This window comes from Chiloscyllium plagiosum, unplaced genomic scaffold (genome assembly GCF_037043375.1).
Source record: "Chiloscyllium plagiosum isolate Xiang-an unplaced genomic scaffold, Cpla_swu_hap1 HiC_scaffold_15, whole genome shotgun sequence".
NCBI classification, from domain to species: domain Eukaryota; kingdom Metazoa; phylum Chordata; class Chondrichthyes; order Orectolobiformes; family Hemiscylliidae; genus Chiloscyllium; species Chiloscyllium plagiosum.
The window spans coordinates 9,431,073-9,449,302 of NW_028270153.1; the positions used below are offsets into that span (position 1 = coordinate 9,431,073).

Sequence of the window (18,230 nt, forward strand, 5' to 3'; positions counted from 1 at the left end):
ACGTCGGGGGGGAAATTGCGGTCCTTGAAGAAGGAGGCCATCTGGGTTGTGCGTTTTTGGAACTGGTCCTCCTGGGAGCAGATGCGGCGGAGTCGAAGGAATTGGGAGAATGGGATGGCATTTTTACGGGGGGCAGGATGGGAGGAGGTGTAGTCCAGGTAGCTGTGGGAGTCGGTTGGTTTGTAGTAGATGTCCGTGTTGATTCGGTCGCCTGAGATGGAAATAGAAAGGTCGAGGAAGGGGAGGGAGGAATCTGAGACTGTCCAGGTGAATTTGAGGTCGGGGTGGAAGGTGTTGGTGAAGTGGATGAACTGTTCAACTTCCTCGTGGGAGCACGAGGCGGCGCCGATACAGTCATCGATGTAGCGGAGGAAAAGGTGGGGGCTGGGGCCAGTGTAGTTGCGGAAGATGGATTGTTCCACATATCCTACGAAGAGGCAGGCATAGCTGGGGCCCATGCGGGTGCCCATGGCTACTCCTTTCGTTTGGAGGAAGTGGGAGGATTGGAAGGAGAAGTTGTTCAGGGTGAGGACCAGTTCAGTCAGTCGAAGGAGGATGTCAGTGGAAGGGTACTGGTCGGTACGGCGGGAAAGAAAGAAGCGGAGGGCTTTGAGTCCTTCGTGATGGGGGATGGAGGTGTACAGGGACTGGATGTCCATGGTGAAAATAAGGCGTTGGGGACCGGGGAAGCGAAAATCATGGAGCAGGTGGAGGGCATGGGTGGTGTCCCGAACGTAGGTGGGGAGTTCTTGGACTAAGGGGGACAGGACGGTGTCAAGGTACGCAGAGATGAGTTCGGTGGGGCAGGAGCAGGCGGAGACAATGGGTCGGCCGGGGCAGTCAGGTTTGTGGATTTTGGGCAGGAGGTAGAAGCGGGAGGTGCGGGGTTGTGGGACTATGAGGTTGGAGGCGGTGGATGGGAGATCACCCGAGGTGATGAGGTTATGGACGGTCTGGGAGATGATGGTTTGGTGGTGGGGGGTGGGGTCCTGGTCAAGGGGGCAGTAGGAGGAGGTATCTGCGAGCTGGCGTTTGGCCTCAGCGGTGTAGAGGTCGGTGCGCCAAACTACTACCGCGCCTCCCTTGTCTGCTGGTTTGATAGTGAGGTTGGGGTTGCAACGGAGTGAGTGGAGGGCTGCGCGTTCCGAAGGTGAGAGGTTGGAGTGGGTGAGTGGGGTGGGGGAGTTCAGGTGGCGGTTAATATCATGGGCCCCAGCTATGCCTGCCTCTTCGTAGGATATGTGGAACAATCCATCTTCCGCAACTACACTGGCCCCACCCCCCACCTTTTCCTCCGCTACATCGATGACTGTATCGGCGCCGCCTCGTGCTCCCACGAGGAAGTTGAACAGTTCATCCACTTCACCAACACCTTCCACCCCGACCTCAAATTCACCTGGACAGTCTCAGATTCCTCCCTCCCCTTCCTCGACCTTTCTATTTCCATCTCAGGTGACCGAATCAACACGGACATCTACTACAAACCGACTGACTCCCACAGCTACCTGGACTACACCTCCTCCCATCCTGCCCCCTGTAAAAACGCCATCCCATTCTCCCAATTCCTTCAACTCCGCCGCATCTGCTCCCAGGAGGACCAGTTCCAAAAACGCACAACCCAGATGGCCTCCTTCTTCAAGGACCGCAATTTCCCCCCCGACGTGGTCGACGATGCCCTCCACCACATCTCTTCCACTTCCCGCTCCTCCGCCCTTGAACCCCGCCCCTCCAACTGCCACCAGGACAGAACCCCACTGGTCCTCACCTGCCACCCCACAAATCTCCATGTACAGCGCATCATCCGTCGTCATTTCCGCTACCTCCAAACGGACCCCACCACCAAGGATATATTTCCCTCCCCTCCCCTATCAGCATTCCGTAAAGACCACTCCCTCCGTGACTCCCTCGTCAGATCCACACCCCCCACCAACCCAACCTCCACTCCCGGCACCTTCCCCTGCAACCGCAGGAGGTGCAAGACTTGCGCCCACACCTCCCCCCTCACCTCCCTCCAAGGCCCCAAAGGAAACTTCCATATCCGCCACAGATTCACCTGCACCTCCACACATATCATCTATTGCATCCTTTGCACCCGATGTGGCCTCCTCTATATTGGGGAGACAGGCCGGCTACTTGCGGAGCGTTTCAGAGAACACCTCTGGGACACCCGGACCAACCAACCCAACCACCCTGTAGCTCAACATTTCAATTCCCCCTCCCACTCCACCAAGGATATGCAGGTCTTTGGACTCCTCCATCGTCAGACCACAACAAAACGACGGTTGGAGGAAGAACGCCTCATCTTCCGGCTAGGAACCCTCCAACCACAAGGGATGAACTCGGATTTCACCAGTTTCCTCATTTCCCCTCCCCCCACCCTGTCTCAGTTAAATCCATCAAATTCAGCACCGCCTTCCTAACCTGAGATCTTCTTCCCGACCTCTCCACCCCCACCCCAGTCTGACCTATCACCCTCACCTTGACCTCTTTCCACCTATCACATTTCCGACGCCCCTCCCCCAAGTCCCTCCTCCCTACCTTTTATCTTAGCCTGCTGGACAAACTTTCCCCATTCCTGAAGAAGGGCTCATGCCCGAAACGTCGATTCTCCTGTTCCCTGGATGCTGCCTGACCTGCTGCGCTTTTCCAGCAACACATTTCCAGCTCTGATCTCCAGCATCTGCAGACCTCACTTTCTCCTGTTCTCCTTAGAAGGAAGGCTTAGAAATAGGTTTTCAAAATCATGTATCAAAGACTGGACAGAGTAGAAATTTTCGTCTGTTAAAATTAGAAAGGATGAGGGGGCATATATTTCAAGTGATATGCAAATGAAGCAAAGGTGAAGTGAGGGAAAAAAAAACTTTTCACATAGCAAAGAGTTAGGGTATGGAATGCACTAGCTCGAACTGCTGTGGAGGCACGTTCAATTGAGGCATTGGATGATTGCTTGGATAGAAATGGTGTGTAGGGATAAGAGGAAAAGGCAGGAGATTGGCACTAGGTAATCCAACTGATGCAGGTATGATGGGTCAAACGGTCTTCTTCTGCACGGTTATAATTCTGTCATTCTCCACTTTTTATGACACAATAGTATTGTCCTTATCTTTTGATCCATATTCAAGACCCACCTGCCAAGAAAGTGGGTCACAAGTTGGTTAAAAACATATACAACAGGTATCTTGGCTCTTGCAATGTCTTTAATCTTGTCCTAATTATTTCATTTTTCTCTCTTTGTTTTTCCTATAGAATAGGTAAAAACAATGAGTGCAGATGCTGGAAACCAGAGTCTAGATTAGAGTGGTGCTGGAAAAGCACAGCAGTTCAGGCAGCATCCGAGGAGCAGTAAAATCGACGTTTCGGGCAAAAGCCCTTCATCAGGAATAAAGGCAGAGAGCCTGAAGGATGGAGAGATAAGTGAGAGGAGGGTGGGGGTGGGGAGAAAGTAGCATAGAATACAATAGGTGAGTGGGGGAGAGGATGAAGGTGATAGGTTAGGGGGGGATGGGTGGAGTGGATAGGCAAGAGGAAAGAGGAGCAGTGTCCCCATGACTTGTCCTACCTGCCTATCTTCTTTTCCACCTATCCACTCCACCCTCCCCCCGCCCCTGACCTATCACCTTCATCCCCTCCCCACTCACCTACTGTATTCTATGCTACTTTCTCCCCACCCCCACCCTCCTCTCACTTATCTCTCCATCCTTCAGGCTCTCTACCTGTATTCCTGATAAAGGGCTTTTGCCCGAAACATCGATTTTACTGCTCCTCTTTCCTATAAGAATGTCTCACAATATTAAATTTTATCTGGCACCTGTTTACTCATTTCGCTGGTCTATTTCCTCCTGAAAAATTTTACTATTCTCTAGATTGTTTATTAAACTTGAGAGTTTTTTACCTGAAAGTTTTGAAAATGTGCCTAATTACCAAATTCAGGTCATTAACCAATATCAACGGTTTACAATCCCAACCTATGGGGAAATAACACAGTATAGTTGCGTCCAATCTAAAAAACAACTTTCACCTCTACTCTTTGCTTTCTGTCACCAATACTATGTCCATTTTGCCAGTCTCTTTAATTCAGTGTCTTTTAATCTTTTTAACCAGCCTGCATGCCTTTTGAAAATCCATTTACAAATCACCTGTAAAGAAAATGGACAGGTAAACATATCCCCTAAGATTCTACAATACTTTCTAAGAAAGGATAGATATTTCTCTGACCACTGTTGGCAGCATTCATTCCTCAATCATTAATATAGAACAGATCATCTGGTCATTCATTTCACATGTGTTTGGGTGTCTTTGTATTGCACATACTCACATACAACATTGACTAAATAACAAAGGAGACTGTACATCAAAAAGAAATCACAGTCTATGAAGTACTGTGGGATATTATGAGGGTTAGAAACATGCTACACAAGTTGATTTTTCTTTCTTTACTATTCTTTAACTATATGAATTACGTACAATGCACAGCACAGGCACAGGCCAATGGCCCAACCATGCCATGCCAAAGTTTATGCTCCACTTGAGTCTCCTTTGTTAATCTTTCAAAATGTCTGATCATTTTTACCAACAATCCTGAGGTAAACAGTTTTATACTCACATTTTGTAAATCTGCAGTAAGCATTTCGACATAATGCTTTATCTTCTCAGCTGTTTTCAAGCCTTCCTGAAAGAAACTGCAATAGAGCAGCAAAACTCCATCATTATTATGCAATTAAAACCAATATCGTAAGTTTTTGTACCACTTCAACTTCCATAGGAAGAAATAAAAACATGAGAAATAGTGGGTGAAGTAGACCATAATAGAGATTATTGAGCCTGCTCTGCCATTTACTGAGTTCCTCAATCTTAACACTACTGCTCTACTCAATCCCTACATTCCACTGATAGGCTTTTATTGGTAGAGGAATTGAGTTCCGGAGTCCTGAGGTCATGATGCAGTTGTATAAGACTCTGGTACGGCCGCATCTGGAACATTGTGTGCAGTTTTGGTCGCCATACTATAGGAAGGATGTGGAGGCATTGGAACGGGTGCAGAGGAGGTTTACCAGGATGTTGCCTGGTATGGAAGGAAAATCGTATGAGGAAAGACTGAGGCACTTGGGGCTGTTTTCACTAGAGAAAAGAAGGTTCAGGGGTGACTTGATTGAGGTGTACAAGATGATTAGGGGGTTAGATAGGGTAGACAGTATGAACCTTTTCCCGCGTATGGAGTCGGGTATTACAAGGGGGCATAACTTTAAATTAAGGGGGGGTACATATAGGACTGATGTTAGGGGTAGGTTCTTCACTCAGCGAGTCGTTAGTTCATGGAATGCCCTGCCAGTAACAGTGGTGGACTCTCCCTCTTTATGGGCATTTAAGAGGGCATTGGATAGGTATATGGAGGATAGTGGGTTAGTGTAGTTTAGGTGGGCTTGGATCGGCGCAACATCGAGGGCCCAAGGGCCTGTACTGCGCTGTATTCTTCTATGTTCTATGTTCCCAAAGTCCCTTGATATCAGTCTTGAATATACTCAACAATTCAACATTCAGAACCCTCTGAGCTACAAAACTGCAAACACTCAGTAACTCTGAATGCAGATATTTCTTCTCAACCCAGTCTAATATGATCATTCCTTTACCTCAATTCTTGACCTTTCAAACATCTGTTAACATTTAGCCTGTCAAACCCACCTTGAATTTCTGTTTCTAAGAGATCAATCTCCTTCCTCTAAACTCCAGAGAGTTTCCACCCATTCTGCTCAATCTCTTCTCATTGGGTAACCGTCTCATACCCAGCAATTAATCTAGTGAATCTTCACTGCCCAGATTCTAAGGCAATTATATCTTCCCTATGTAGAGATACCAAAGGTTGGTCTGTTGCTTGGTCTGAACATACCTCTGGGGCAATTGGTTGCATCCCCTTAATTGGCACAAATTGTCGCCCTCCCGCATGATCAACTTGAAATAATAGCCCTGACTGATAGCTATTCAGCTTTCTGATTGACTTGCCATTAATCCCCTGACTGGCTGGCTTTGGCCTGTAGGATGGATGGTCACCCAAATCCTAGATGGTATGGATCCCCTGACCATCTGAGTGGCTGACTGACAATGTTCAAGCTCCTGGGTTGACACCAGATGCTGGCCTTGAATGACTTTATTGGGACCCCCTGACTGTGGATAGGTTCCTTGTCCTGACTAAGGACTAGACTGCTTAGACTTTGAGACAAGGGCATTTGGTTAAAGCATACTCAGTATACTTGACATGTAAGTTATTGGCATACGTTGTAGGTGCGACACTGCTGAGGCACATCGCCATACAGCAATATATTCACCAGCTTGATTGATCGGTGCTAACAAACATGATAAGCTATCCGCTTTTGTGTCTGTACTATAAGGCAGAAGTATGATGTGGCTGTAAATTCTGAATCAGGCAGCAATGTGCAAAAAGACAAGGCAAAGCAGAGATACAGTGAGAATCCAACTGTGCTTTCTATCTTTGTGCGCAAAATGGTTTGGCTGCTGCATTGCAATGATAGATGTTGTTACATTCCAAAGTGAAGTGAACTGATGAATTGTATTCTGAGTGAGTCAGAGATGTGCCATGATGATGTGATAAGTTAGACTGCTTCTGATGCCAGTCTCTGTGGACAAAGCAATTGCTGATCATAGAGTGTGCCCTGAGATGATGGGAAATGCTAAACAAGATGGAGGCTTGGAGAACTAAACACCAAGCTGGAACTGCCAGGTATCTGCTCAGACGTACATATCAGGAACTGTTTAAAAAAAAAAGGTCCGATGCTGGAAATCTGAAACAAAAACAGAAATTGGAGGCGAAAGTCAGCATCTCTGATAGCGTCTGACAGGAGAGACCAAAGTTAATGTTTCAAGCAAAGAGTCACCAGACTTGAAACATCAACCATGCTTTATCCACGCAAACACTGCCAGACTTGCTGGGCTTTGCCAGCAATTTTTATTTCTGTTACTATAAAAGGCTAGTAGATCAAACCTATTTATCTCATGTTGGGCTATTAATTCATCTACCCCGTTAGGTAGGAATGCTTTGTACATTCAAATGAAGCAGCTTTAAGATTAACTTTTAAGCATTTTCCACTGATTTGACAATCGTCAATATTAAACAATTAACAATAAACTCTATCCCTCTAAAATTTCTACTTTGCTTTGTTGGTTTGTCTTTTCACTTTAGATTTATAAAAAGCCTCTCACTCTTTTTCAGTTCAAACTTTTATAGTTCTAATTATATCATTTATCAAGAAACTGGTCCTAGCCAATAAGTGGAGCTCATCAGAATGGAATAACTTCTGTGGGTGGCATGGTAGTTAGCACTGCTGCCTCACAGTGCCAGAGACCCGGTTCAATTCCCGCCTCCAGCAACTGTCTGTGTGGAGTTTGCACATTCTCCCCGTGTCTGCGTGGGTTTCCTCTGGGTGCTCCGGTTTCCTCCCACAGTCCAAAAATGTGCAGGTTAGGTGAATTGGCCATGCTAAATTGCCCGTAGTGTTAGGTGAAGGGGTAAATGTAGGGGAATGGGTCTGGGTGGGCTGCTCTTCGGCGGGTCGGTGTGGACTTGTTGGGCCGAAAGGCCTGTTTCCACACTGTAAGTAATCTTCCCCACTGTCACGTTATGAGTTGTGCATTCAACTTCCTGACTGTTTAACAGTTATGCATGAGCTCACTGATCAGAAATATATATACTTTTTTTAAAGTAGTCAGCATTCATTTATGGATTTCTTTCTATAAGTTCACAAGTTAATTCATTATCACAACCCAATTATTTTAAATATGATAGACAAGTCAGGCACATTTAATAAAGAAGCTCCATTTTGTTACAGCAAACATATTTAAGAAAAACTAGCCACCACAAAAATCGCAGAGTCATCTGTTCAAAAACTGTGTTCTCTTTATTTGGCAGATGAATGCCATTCTGTGCACTGCTCTGTCAGAGATGAAAGATAAATGGATATTGACAGTTCTAATATTAATGAAGCATGATCTGTTCTTCTATGTCAGCCCCTGTATTGTGCTAGGTACATCAAACACTGAATTTAAAACATACTTGCACTGAAGTTGGTAATACCATATTAGGCATGAGTAGATCAGACTAGTTTTATCCAAGGCACACTGCAAATAAATTGTTAAATATATTCATAGAATCCCAGAGTTGTACAGAACTTCGGTCTAACCTGTCCATGCCGACTAAATATTCTAAATTAATCTAGTCCCATTTGCTAGCATTTGGTCCATATCTCTCTTAACCTTTTCTATACATGTACCTATCCAGATGCTTTTTAAATATTGTAATTGCACTGGCTTCCACCACTTCCTCTGGCAGCTCATTAAATACACGCTCCACTCTCTGCATGAACAAGTTGCCCCTTAGGTCCCTTTCATATCTTTCCCTTCTCACATTAAAACTAAGACTTCTAGCTTTGGATTCCCCTACCCTGGGAAAAAGACCTTGGCTATTCACCCTATATGTGCTCCTCATGATTTTATAAACCTGTATAAGGTCATTCCTCATCCTCCGGCACTGCAGGGAAAATAGCCCTAGCCTATTCAGCTTCTTCCCATACTCAAACCATCCAACCTCAGCAACATGCTTGTGAATCTTTTCTGCACTCTTTCAAGTTTAACATCATCTTTCCTATAGCAGGGAGATCAGAACTGAATGCGGATGTGGCCTAACCAATATTCTGTACAGCCACAACATGTCATCCTAACTCCTATACTCAATGCACTGACCAATAAAAGCAAGTGTATCCAATGCCTTATTCACTACCTTTCTATAGGTGACTCCACCTTCAAGGAAGTATGAATCTGCACCCCAAGGTCTCCTTGTTTGGCAACAGTTCCCAGCACCCTACTTTTAAGTGTAAAGTTGCCTTATCAAAATGCAACACCTCACATTTATTTAAATTAAACTATCTGCCAGTCTTCAGCCCATCTGATCGAGGTACTGATCCTTGTGGCACACCACTGGTCGCAGGCCTCCAGTCTGAAAAATAATCTTCCACCACCATGCTCTATCTCCTACCTTCAAGCCAATTTTATATCCAATGGCTAGCTCTTACAGGATTCCATGTGAGCTAACATTGCTAACCAGTCTTCTATGCAGAACTTTGTCGAACACCTTACTGAAGTCCATATAGACAACATCCACCGCTTTACCTGCATCAATCTTCTTTGTCACTTCTTCAAAAAACTCAAATCAAGTTAGTGACACACAGTTTCCCGTGCACAAAGCAATGTGGGCTATCCCTAATGAGTCCTTGCCTTTCCAAATACGTGTAGATCCTGTCCCCGAGAATCCTCTCCAACAACTTACCTATCGCTGACGTAAGGCTCACTGACCTTTGGATTCCTTGCATTTCTTTGTCACTTCCCTTAAATAATGGCACTACATTAGCTGCCCTCCAGTCTTCCAGCACCCGCGGCTATTGATGATACAAATATCTCAGCAAGAGGTCAAGCAATCACTTCCCTAACTTTCCACAAAGTTTTGGGATACATCTGATAAGGTCCCAAGGATTATCCACCTTTATGAGTTTCAAGGCATCCAGCATCTCCTCCTCTGTAATATGGACATTTTTCAAGACATCATTGTTTATTTTTCCAAGTTCTCTAGCTTCCATATCCTTCTCCACAGTAAATACTGACACAAAATACTTGTTTACTATTTCATCCATCTACTGCGGTTCCACACATTGTCGGCCTTGTTGATCTTTCAGGGGCCCTATTCTTCCCTACTAATTCTTTTGCCCTTACTGTATTCGTAGAATCTCTTTGGATTCTCTTTAATCCTATTTGCCAAAGCTAATTCATTAGCCTGATTTCCCACTCCTACTGCCATTATATTCATTACGTAAAATGTGTTCTCACGATGCCAATCTCCACAATTCAAGATTGCTGCACCTCAGTATTTGCTTTTGCGATGGTGGGAAAGTTACTTCTTTCTAATGAAAACAAAAATTATCTTGAAAAGCTATCTATTCAAAGCAGAAAATCTTAGTTTATTTATAAAGCTATGCAAAGTGAGCCATGAAAATGGAAGTTAAAACTCACTATATTTTTTGTCATTGGCTTGTTTAGCTTATCAAGAATTAGAATCAAAATTAATTCCTATGTTGATCGTATCAATTCTTTCATAGTAGCAGCCTTATCAACTCTAGTAGCTTTAGGCTAATTATACTTGACAGTTTAACTCAATGGAAAACTGTTTACAATAGCTGCAATTAAAGCAAGCCTTAAATGTTTCAGCCTAAATTTGTTTATCATCAGTGTGACTGTCTTCTCTGTGATAATGCTAATATTCACAATGGCCGAATACCAGTTACAAGATCCTAATGTGCATATGTAGAACTTTTTGATGAGCAGAAAATAAAATTATAACTGGCAATGTAACATAGGTCAGCCTGTATTCTTTGGTATGGCTTTTGCTATCAGATCATATGTTGCATCACGGCACAGAATCAAATTTTTCATTAAATAGCTTTGTCTCCGAGCTTCACTCACATCGAATCAGATTTAACTTCTGCAATAAAGCCTTGAAATTTGCGCCATATTGATTTTAATCTGCAGCATAACACAAACTTTGCGTTAAGCATACCACAGACCATCCACTTCAGTTCTTTTGACAATTATAAATGATCAAAATTTGAAATCTTGTATCTAAATTTGTGCAAATCCAATAGAGATTTCCAGTTTAGAACATAGAACAATACAGCGCAGAACAGGGCCTTCAGCCTTCGATGTTGCGCCGACCTGTGAACTATTCTCAGCTTGTTCCCCTACACTATCCCAGCATCATCCATGTGCTTATACAAAGATTGTTTAGATCTCCCTAACATGGCTGAGTTGACTACATTGGCAGGTAGGGCATTCCACACCCTTACCACTCTCTGCGTAAAGAACCTGCCTCTGACATCTGTCTTAAATCTATCACCCAAGTTTGTATCAACTTCTTCAGATGCTACAATATTATACTTTTTCAGTAACGTTTTCATTGCTCAGTTAATGCCAGTTTTACAATATTCCTCGTGGTTACCAACTTTCCTGACAACATCTCAGCAAAATGCTGTAAAATCAATGTTGTTTTGTTTACCCAGAGCCATTGCAGCTGGCATAATATCTACCTTTCATTCAAATTTTAAAAAAATTAATAAATATCCCATAATGCCAGAATAATATTTTATCTTACTTCATCAACGAAGATAGGAAGTACAAATCTTGTATATAATTTAGCAGCTAACCAAGGGAAGGGATCATCAACAATGCTGTCAAGTAACGCCTGTTTCATCCGTTTCCTCCTCACTGATATACAGTTTGGGTTCAGTCGGAATCACTTTGAGCAGATATTTACGGGGACACAGACAGTTCTCCCCACCGCCACTGAAGAAAAGTCAATGGCAAGCCAAAGGACAGAACAACTTTGCCTCACAATCATAAAGCACTGTGGGCCAATTAAACTTCTGCCTTTCAGTGGCAGGAACTCTCACCTTCTGATTAACTAGCAATTCCAACAGTCCCAGCAAATGCCAGAGCCACATAGTGAATGCCCCCAGGACTGCAGGCAGATCCACTAATGAGGCCCAATGGACTCCAGATTCAGGCAAGTCAAGGCTTTAGATAGGCAGAGTTTGCCTATCATAGTATGATACAGACAGGTAAGAAGGGGCAGATATTATCGTTTTGGGTGGCGCCTCTGATTAGTAAGTGGCACTGTGCAAAATATCAAACCCCCACTATCCTTAGTCAAAACACACCCAATATGGAAATGTAACATCCAACTCTTCATCAATACCTTTCCGTCCATCATAGAGTTAAGAACAGGTCTCTTTGATAACAACAGTAAAGTATGCAGCTTTATTCTTCCAATAATGAATGTGCCATGCTACGACATTGTTGGACCTGAACAACATAATGGGTTGGCAGATGATATTTGTTCCATAAGCACAAGGTAAGGACCATCTCCAAATAAAGAAATATTCAAGTGTTTTCGACTGATCTTTGACTGCCATTTCTTCGTATCCCAACATCAACATCCTGGGAGTTACCTTAGATACTTTGCTTGTCTGGCAATACCAACAACATCATGACAACATCAGGGTACAGGTTACCTACCTCCTATCCCTTAAAGCTACTTCATTATTTGGACAACTCAACTCAGAAGTGGTGATGAGATATCTATTATTGGTTGGATGGATGTAGTTACAAAAGCCTTTAAAATGTTAACACCATAAAGAAAACAGCAGTCACTCATTTAACTGGACTAAACTACTGGAGCACTGTGACAACGGTACGTAGCTGTTTTAAAGAATGCCATTCAGTAACTCATCAAGATTACTTTAATTTATATGTACATTTTAATATCATGCATATTGGATTTTTGAATTAGCTACATATGGATTTTCCGTGTGTGAGAAGGGGCTAAATGATTAAGTTTGAGGTATTTGTGTTATTTAAAGCAAAATGAGTGTTCAGGGCATCTGTTTACATTGGGAGAGCTCATTAGTGAACAAAGTAAATAGTGTAGTACACCATGTTTTTGGATAGAAGATTCTGGAATTTATTTTTTGGGCTTAATGGAAACATGCATTGCTTGGGGAGAAAAAGTTTTTAAATTTCAGTTGGACGGTTTTGCAGAAATCTTGGCTGAAGCTCCAAGAAAGGGAGGTCGATTATGACTGTTAAAATGAGGTTACCACAGTTTAAGGAATTTAAAATTACTAGACCCAAAGTGTTTGGTTAAATCACAGAAAGGTTTATTTTAAGCTGAAGAAGTCTAAGCTTGGATATATAAACGTCCCAGGAAGAGACTGTTTGATTTTCAGGATGGGGCATTGAAGCCACAGTTAAATTAAGCCTTACAGATGTAACATAGAAAGAAAGTTTTTCAGGTTAATAGAATCATATTTTACCATGAGTTTCTTCAACCTCAACACAGCAACAAGACAGGATGCATAGTTCAACAGCTACAGTTTTGGGAGAACAACAGATTGAGGGAAAGAAAATCAAACAATGACATGACAGGAAATTATTGGTTGCCAAAAGGAAGTGATTGGTTCCTGATAAGAAATGTATACTTAATTGTAAGAAGGGATTAACTAAGAAACAACAGGAATAAGTGAAGGTCAAGGCTAATATAACAAAGTAATATAAGTAGGCAAAGTAGGGTAAGGGAAGTAGAGTGAAGTTAACATAAGGGAAGTGACTTTAAGATGAAATAAATCAGTAAGATTAAGTAGGTTTACGGTTAAGATATGGCAGCACAGGTCAGTTCAGCGGAATGTGTGACCAACAATATGTGGGAAGTCATGGATCCTATTAGTGTCCTAGACAACTACATGTTCAGGAGGTGGTTTCAGTAGCATAAAGTTGAGCTCTGAATTTTGGAGGTTCAATGAATTAAATGTGAGGTGATGCATTTTAGTCGGAAGAACACTGAAAGACAATAAAAAAGGGGATCAATTCGAAAAGGGGTGCAAGAGCAGATATATACATGCTAAGGTCACTGAAATTGGTAGAGAAAGCTATAAAGTACACTTCATTAATTGGGAGTTTAAAGTATAAGAGCAAAGAGGTGATATTGAACTTGTATAAGGTAATTGTTAGTCATCAGCTGCAGTATTATGTTCTGGACGCCACGTTATAGGAAGAATATGAACACAATGGAGATAGTGCAGCATTTTATTTTTAATCACTTGTGCGATGTGGGCATCACTGGCTGACCAGCATTTATTGCCTGTACCTAATTGCCGTTGAGAAGTTGGTGGTGAGCTGCCACTGCAGTCTGCATGCTCTAGGTTGACCCACATGATACATTTGACCCATTTATCAATATGGCGTGAGAAATTTCAGTAACAACAATGGATTGAAGAATTTGGGACTATTCTCCTTGGACAGAAGAAAGCTAAGAGGAGATCTGTTAAAGGTTCACAAAATCATTACAAGGTTGGGCAGAGTAGACAAGGAGAAACTATTCCTGTTTGTAAAAGCATAAGGAGTCAGAGGGCACAGATTCAAAGTGATTTGCAAAAGAGACAAATGCAAGGTGAGAAATTTTTTTTTTTTACACTGCAAATAGTTAGAGTATAGAATGCACTGCCTGAAAATGTGGTGGAGGCACGTTCAATTGAGGATGATTACTTGGATAGAAATAATGTGCAAAGGCAAGGGGAAATAGCCAGAGATTGATACTATGTAATAATACTTGTTTGAAGAGCTAATGTTGACATGAAGGACCAAATGACCTCCTTCTGTGTGAAAGTCTTTAAAATTCTGTTACATGCAAATAGTTTGGTTTGTTCCATTCTATCTTCATTTCCTCTGTGTAATAAACATATGTTTCATTGTTAGACTGCTGCATTGTGTTGTGTTTCAATTAACCACATTATTAAAACAAAAAAGAAACACAAGTATGAGATGTCAAAGCAGGTTTCAGTCTGGGATCTGATTTGTCCAGGTGGAATCAAAAGAAAATGGACAAGATAACCATCACCTCCAATCTCCCTATCAACCAGCCTGACTGGGTCAAAATTCTGGAATTCTTTCTTTAATGGGATGCTTGTCCATGAACCAAGTGACTTGCTAGGCCATTTCAGAAGACAACTAAACTGTAGATCTGAAGTCACACGTCACCCAGACCAGGGAAGGATGGATTACCTGCTCGAAAGGACATTAATGAAACAGATGTGTTTTTACAACAATCAATGGTAGTTTCATGGTCATCATCTTGACTAATTTTATATATCTAGAGTTTATTAAATTAATTAAAATTCCACCAGCTACCTGTGGATTTGAATCCATGACCTCCCACCCCCCAGACTAATAGTGGTGTGCATAGATTCCTAGGCTAATAACATTATGATAGTTGAATTGCCAACACAGCCAGCTAATATCATTCTAGGTACGTCAGAGCAAAGGAGTACAAAGAGATGGCATGTAACATCTTGCAATAGTAATAAGGGATCAGCATTAAAACTTGGCTATAATTTGATTTCAAACAATACATACCTAACCATGAGGCCCAAGCTAACATGAAATAAAAACAAAATATTGTGAATGCTGGAGACATGAGATAAAAAAACAGAAAGTAATGTAGAAACTCAGTAGGTCTGGTAGCATCCCCAGAGAGAGAGAAACAGAGTTTATGGTTGGAATTTTACCATTTGCTAAGTGAGAGTCAAGAGCTGAAAAATGTGTTGCTGGAAAAGCACAGCAGGTCAGGCAGTAGCCAAGGAGCAGGAGAATCGACGTTTCGGGCATAAGCCCTTCTTCAGAAATGAGGAAGGTGTGCCAAGTAGGCTAAGATAAAAGGTAGGGAGGAGGGACTTGGGGGAGGGACGTTGGAATGCGATAGGCGAAAGGAGGTTAAGGTGAGGGTGATAGGCCGGAGAGGGGGTGGAGGCGGAGAGGTCGGGAAGAAGACTGCAGGTCAAGAAGGCGGTGCTGAGTCCGAGGGTTGGAACTGAGATAAGGTGGGGGGAGGGGAAATGAGGAAGCTGGAGAAATCTGCATTCATCCCTTGTGGTTGGAGGGTTCCTAGGCGGAAGATGAGGCGCTCTTCCTCCAGGCGTCATGTTGCCATTGCCTGACGATGGAGGAGGCCAAGGACCTGCATGTCCTTGGCGGAGTGGGAGGGGGAGTTAAAGTGTTCAGCCACGGGGCGGTTGGGTTGGTTGGTGCGGGTGTCCCAGAGGTGTTCTCTGAAACATTCCGCAAGTAGGCGGCCTGTCTCCCCAATGTAGAGGGGGCCACATCGGGTGCAGCGGATGCACTAAATGATGTGTGTGGAGGTGCAGGTGAATTTGTGATGGATATGGAAGGATCCCTTGGGGCCTTGGAGGGAAGTGAGGGGGGAGGCGTGGGTGCAAGTTTTGCATTTCTTGCGGTTGCAGGGAAAGGTGCCGGGAGTGGAGGTTGGGTGGTGGGGTGTGTGGACCTGATGAGAGAGTCGCGGAGGGAGTGGTCTTTCCAGAACGCTGATAGGGGAGGGGAGGGAAATATATCCTTGGTGGTGGGGTCTGTTTGGAGGTGGCAGAAAGGACGAAAGATGATACGACGTATCTGGAGGTTGGTGGGGTGGTAGGTGAGGACCAGTGGGGTTCTGTCCCGGTGGCGATTGGAGGGGCGGGATTCAGGGGCAGAGGAGCGGGAAGTGGAGGAGATGCGGTGGAGAGCATCGTCAACCACGTCTGAGGGGAAATTGCGGTCTTTGAAGAAGGAGGCCATCTGGGTTGTTCGGTATTGGAATTGGTCCTCCTGGGAGTCAAGTCAAGTCTGGTGAATGATTCTTGCTGTGAGACCAAACAGACTTTCTTGGTTGCTCTAATTGCCATTTGAGAATCATGTCCTGTTTCCTCCCGATCTTACTACACTTAATCACTGAACAATTCACCATTCACTGGAGATCCTGAAATTAGAGTCGAGAGTGTGGTGGTGGAAAAACATAGCAGGTCAGGCAGGATTCAAGGTGCAGGAGAATCGATGTTTCGGGCATAAGCCCTTCATCAGGGATCCTGAAATTAACCAACATCCCTGGCACTAGTGTCATATTTAAAAGGCTGGTGTGCACCCAGACAAGCATGTCAGTCTGGAACTGCCCTGCACTGGTCCTGACATTTTCCTCAGATGTGGCAGATAGGGAAAAATCCTTGCCTGTTTTGTGGGCAGGGACCTAGAGATCCTGCTGGACAAGGTGGTGCACAGGTAAGTCTTCCTCTTCCCCTAGGAACATCAGTGGAGACCATTCCAGTGAGATCTGAAGTTGCCATCCACATTGAAGCAGTCTCAACCATATTAAGAAATGCCCAACACAGTAGGAAGAAGATCAATGTCCTTCACTATTCTGGCAGAGTAACTGTAAGCATTCACAAACTCAGAGTGAGTGAGCACTATGCGAGGAAATGAAAAGCCCAGAGATGCAGTTAGGTCCAGTTTATGAGCTGGGTGTGTGAGCAGAGTCTCTGTGCTGCAGCATTACAATGATCATTGTCAGTGCAGCCTAGGGTAGAACAGTAAAGTGCACAAAGGTCCTGTAAGTGGATTAAAGTTGTGCCACGAGCATTCATAGAAGTGGAAAATGTTGTATGCCAACATCCATAGATGCCCCTACAGCATGCCTGAGACATTGATGCCAGGTGTCCACATGGAGATTGTTTGGAACAAGTGGGAAGTTGAACCTGTCAAGAAATTGCTCTGGTTTTAGATTGAGTTTTACAACGGTTAATTTATATGGTAGGTTTTATAATATCACAACCTGGGCAAATTGGACCTTTGATAAGTTGTTAAACAAGCAATAAAGAGCATCAATGTGGAACATAGAACATAGAACTGTACAGCACAGAACAGGCCCTTCAGCCCACGATGTTGTGCCGACCATTGATCCTCATGTACGCACCCTCAAATTCCTGTGACCATATGCATGTCCAGCAGTCTCTTAAATGTCCCAAATGACCTTGCTTCCACAACTGCTGCTGGCAACGCATTCCATGCTCTCACAACTCTGTGTAAAGAACCCGCCTCTGACATCCCCTCTATACTTTCCTCCAACCAGCTTAAAACTATAACCCCTTATGTTAGCCATTTCTGCCCTGGGAAATAGTCTCTGGCTATCGACTTATCTATGCCTCTCATTATCTTGTATACTTCAATTAGGCCCCCCTCTCCTCCTCCTTTTCTCCAATGAAAAAAGCCAGAGCTCAGTCAATCTCTCTTCATAAGATAAGCCCTCCAGTCCAGGCAGCATCCTGGTAAACCTCCTCTGAACCCTCTCCAAAGCATCCACATCTTTCTTATAATAGGGCGACCAGAACTGGACGCAGTATTCCAAGTGCGGTCTAACCAAAGTTTTATGGAGCTGCAACAAAATCTCATGACTCTTAAACTCAATCCCCTGTTAATGAAAGCCAAAACACCATATGCTTTCTTAACAACCCTGTCCACTTGGGTGGCCATTTTAAGGGATCTATGTACCTGCACACCAAGATCCCTCTGTTCCTCCACATTGCCAAGAATCCTATCCTTAATCCTGTACTCAGCTTTCAAATTCGACCTTCCAAAATGCATCACCTCGCATTTATCCAGGTTGAGCTCCATCTGCCACCTCTCAGCCCATCTCTGCATCCTGTCAATGTCCCCTGCAGCCTACAACAGCCCTCTATACTGTCAACAACACCTCCAACCTTTGTGTCGTCTGCAAACTTGCTGACCCATCTTTCAATCCC

General features: G+C 43.8%; 1 protein-coding gene across 2 annotated transcripts in view; it reads right to left on the reverse strand.

The window, feature by feature from the left end:
- The window catches only part of unm_sa1614 (un-named sa1614), a 268,689-nt gene that overhangs the window by 114,565 nt on the left and 135,894 nt on the right, over positions 1–18,230 (reverse strand). For both annotated transcript variants that reach the window (XM_087994717.1, XM_087994716.1), the window contains exon 8: positions 4,604–4,679. In XM_087994717.1, the coding sequence (XP_087850843.1) occupies positions 4,604–4,679 (76 nt within the window). The remainder of the gene's footprint in view (positions 1–4,603; positions 4,680–18,230) is intronic.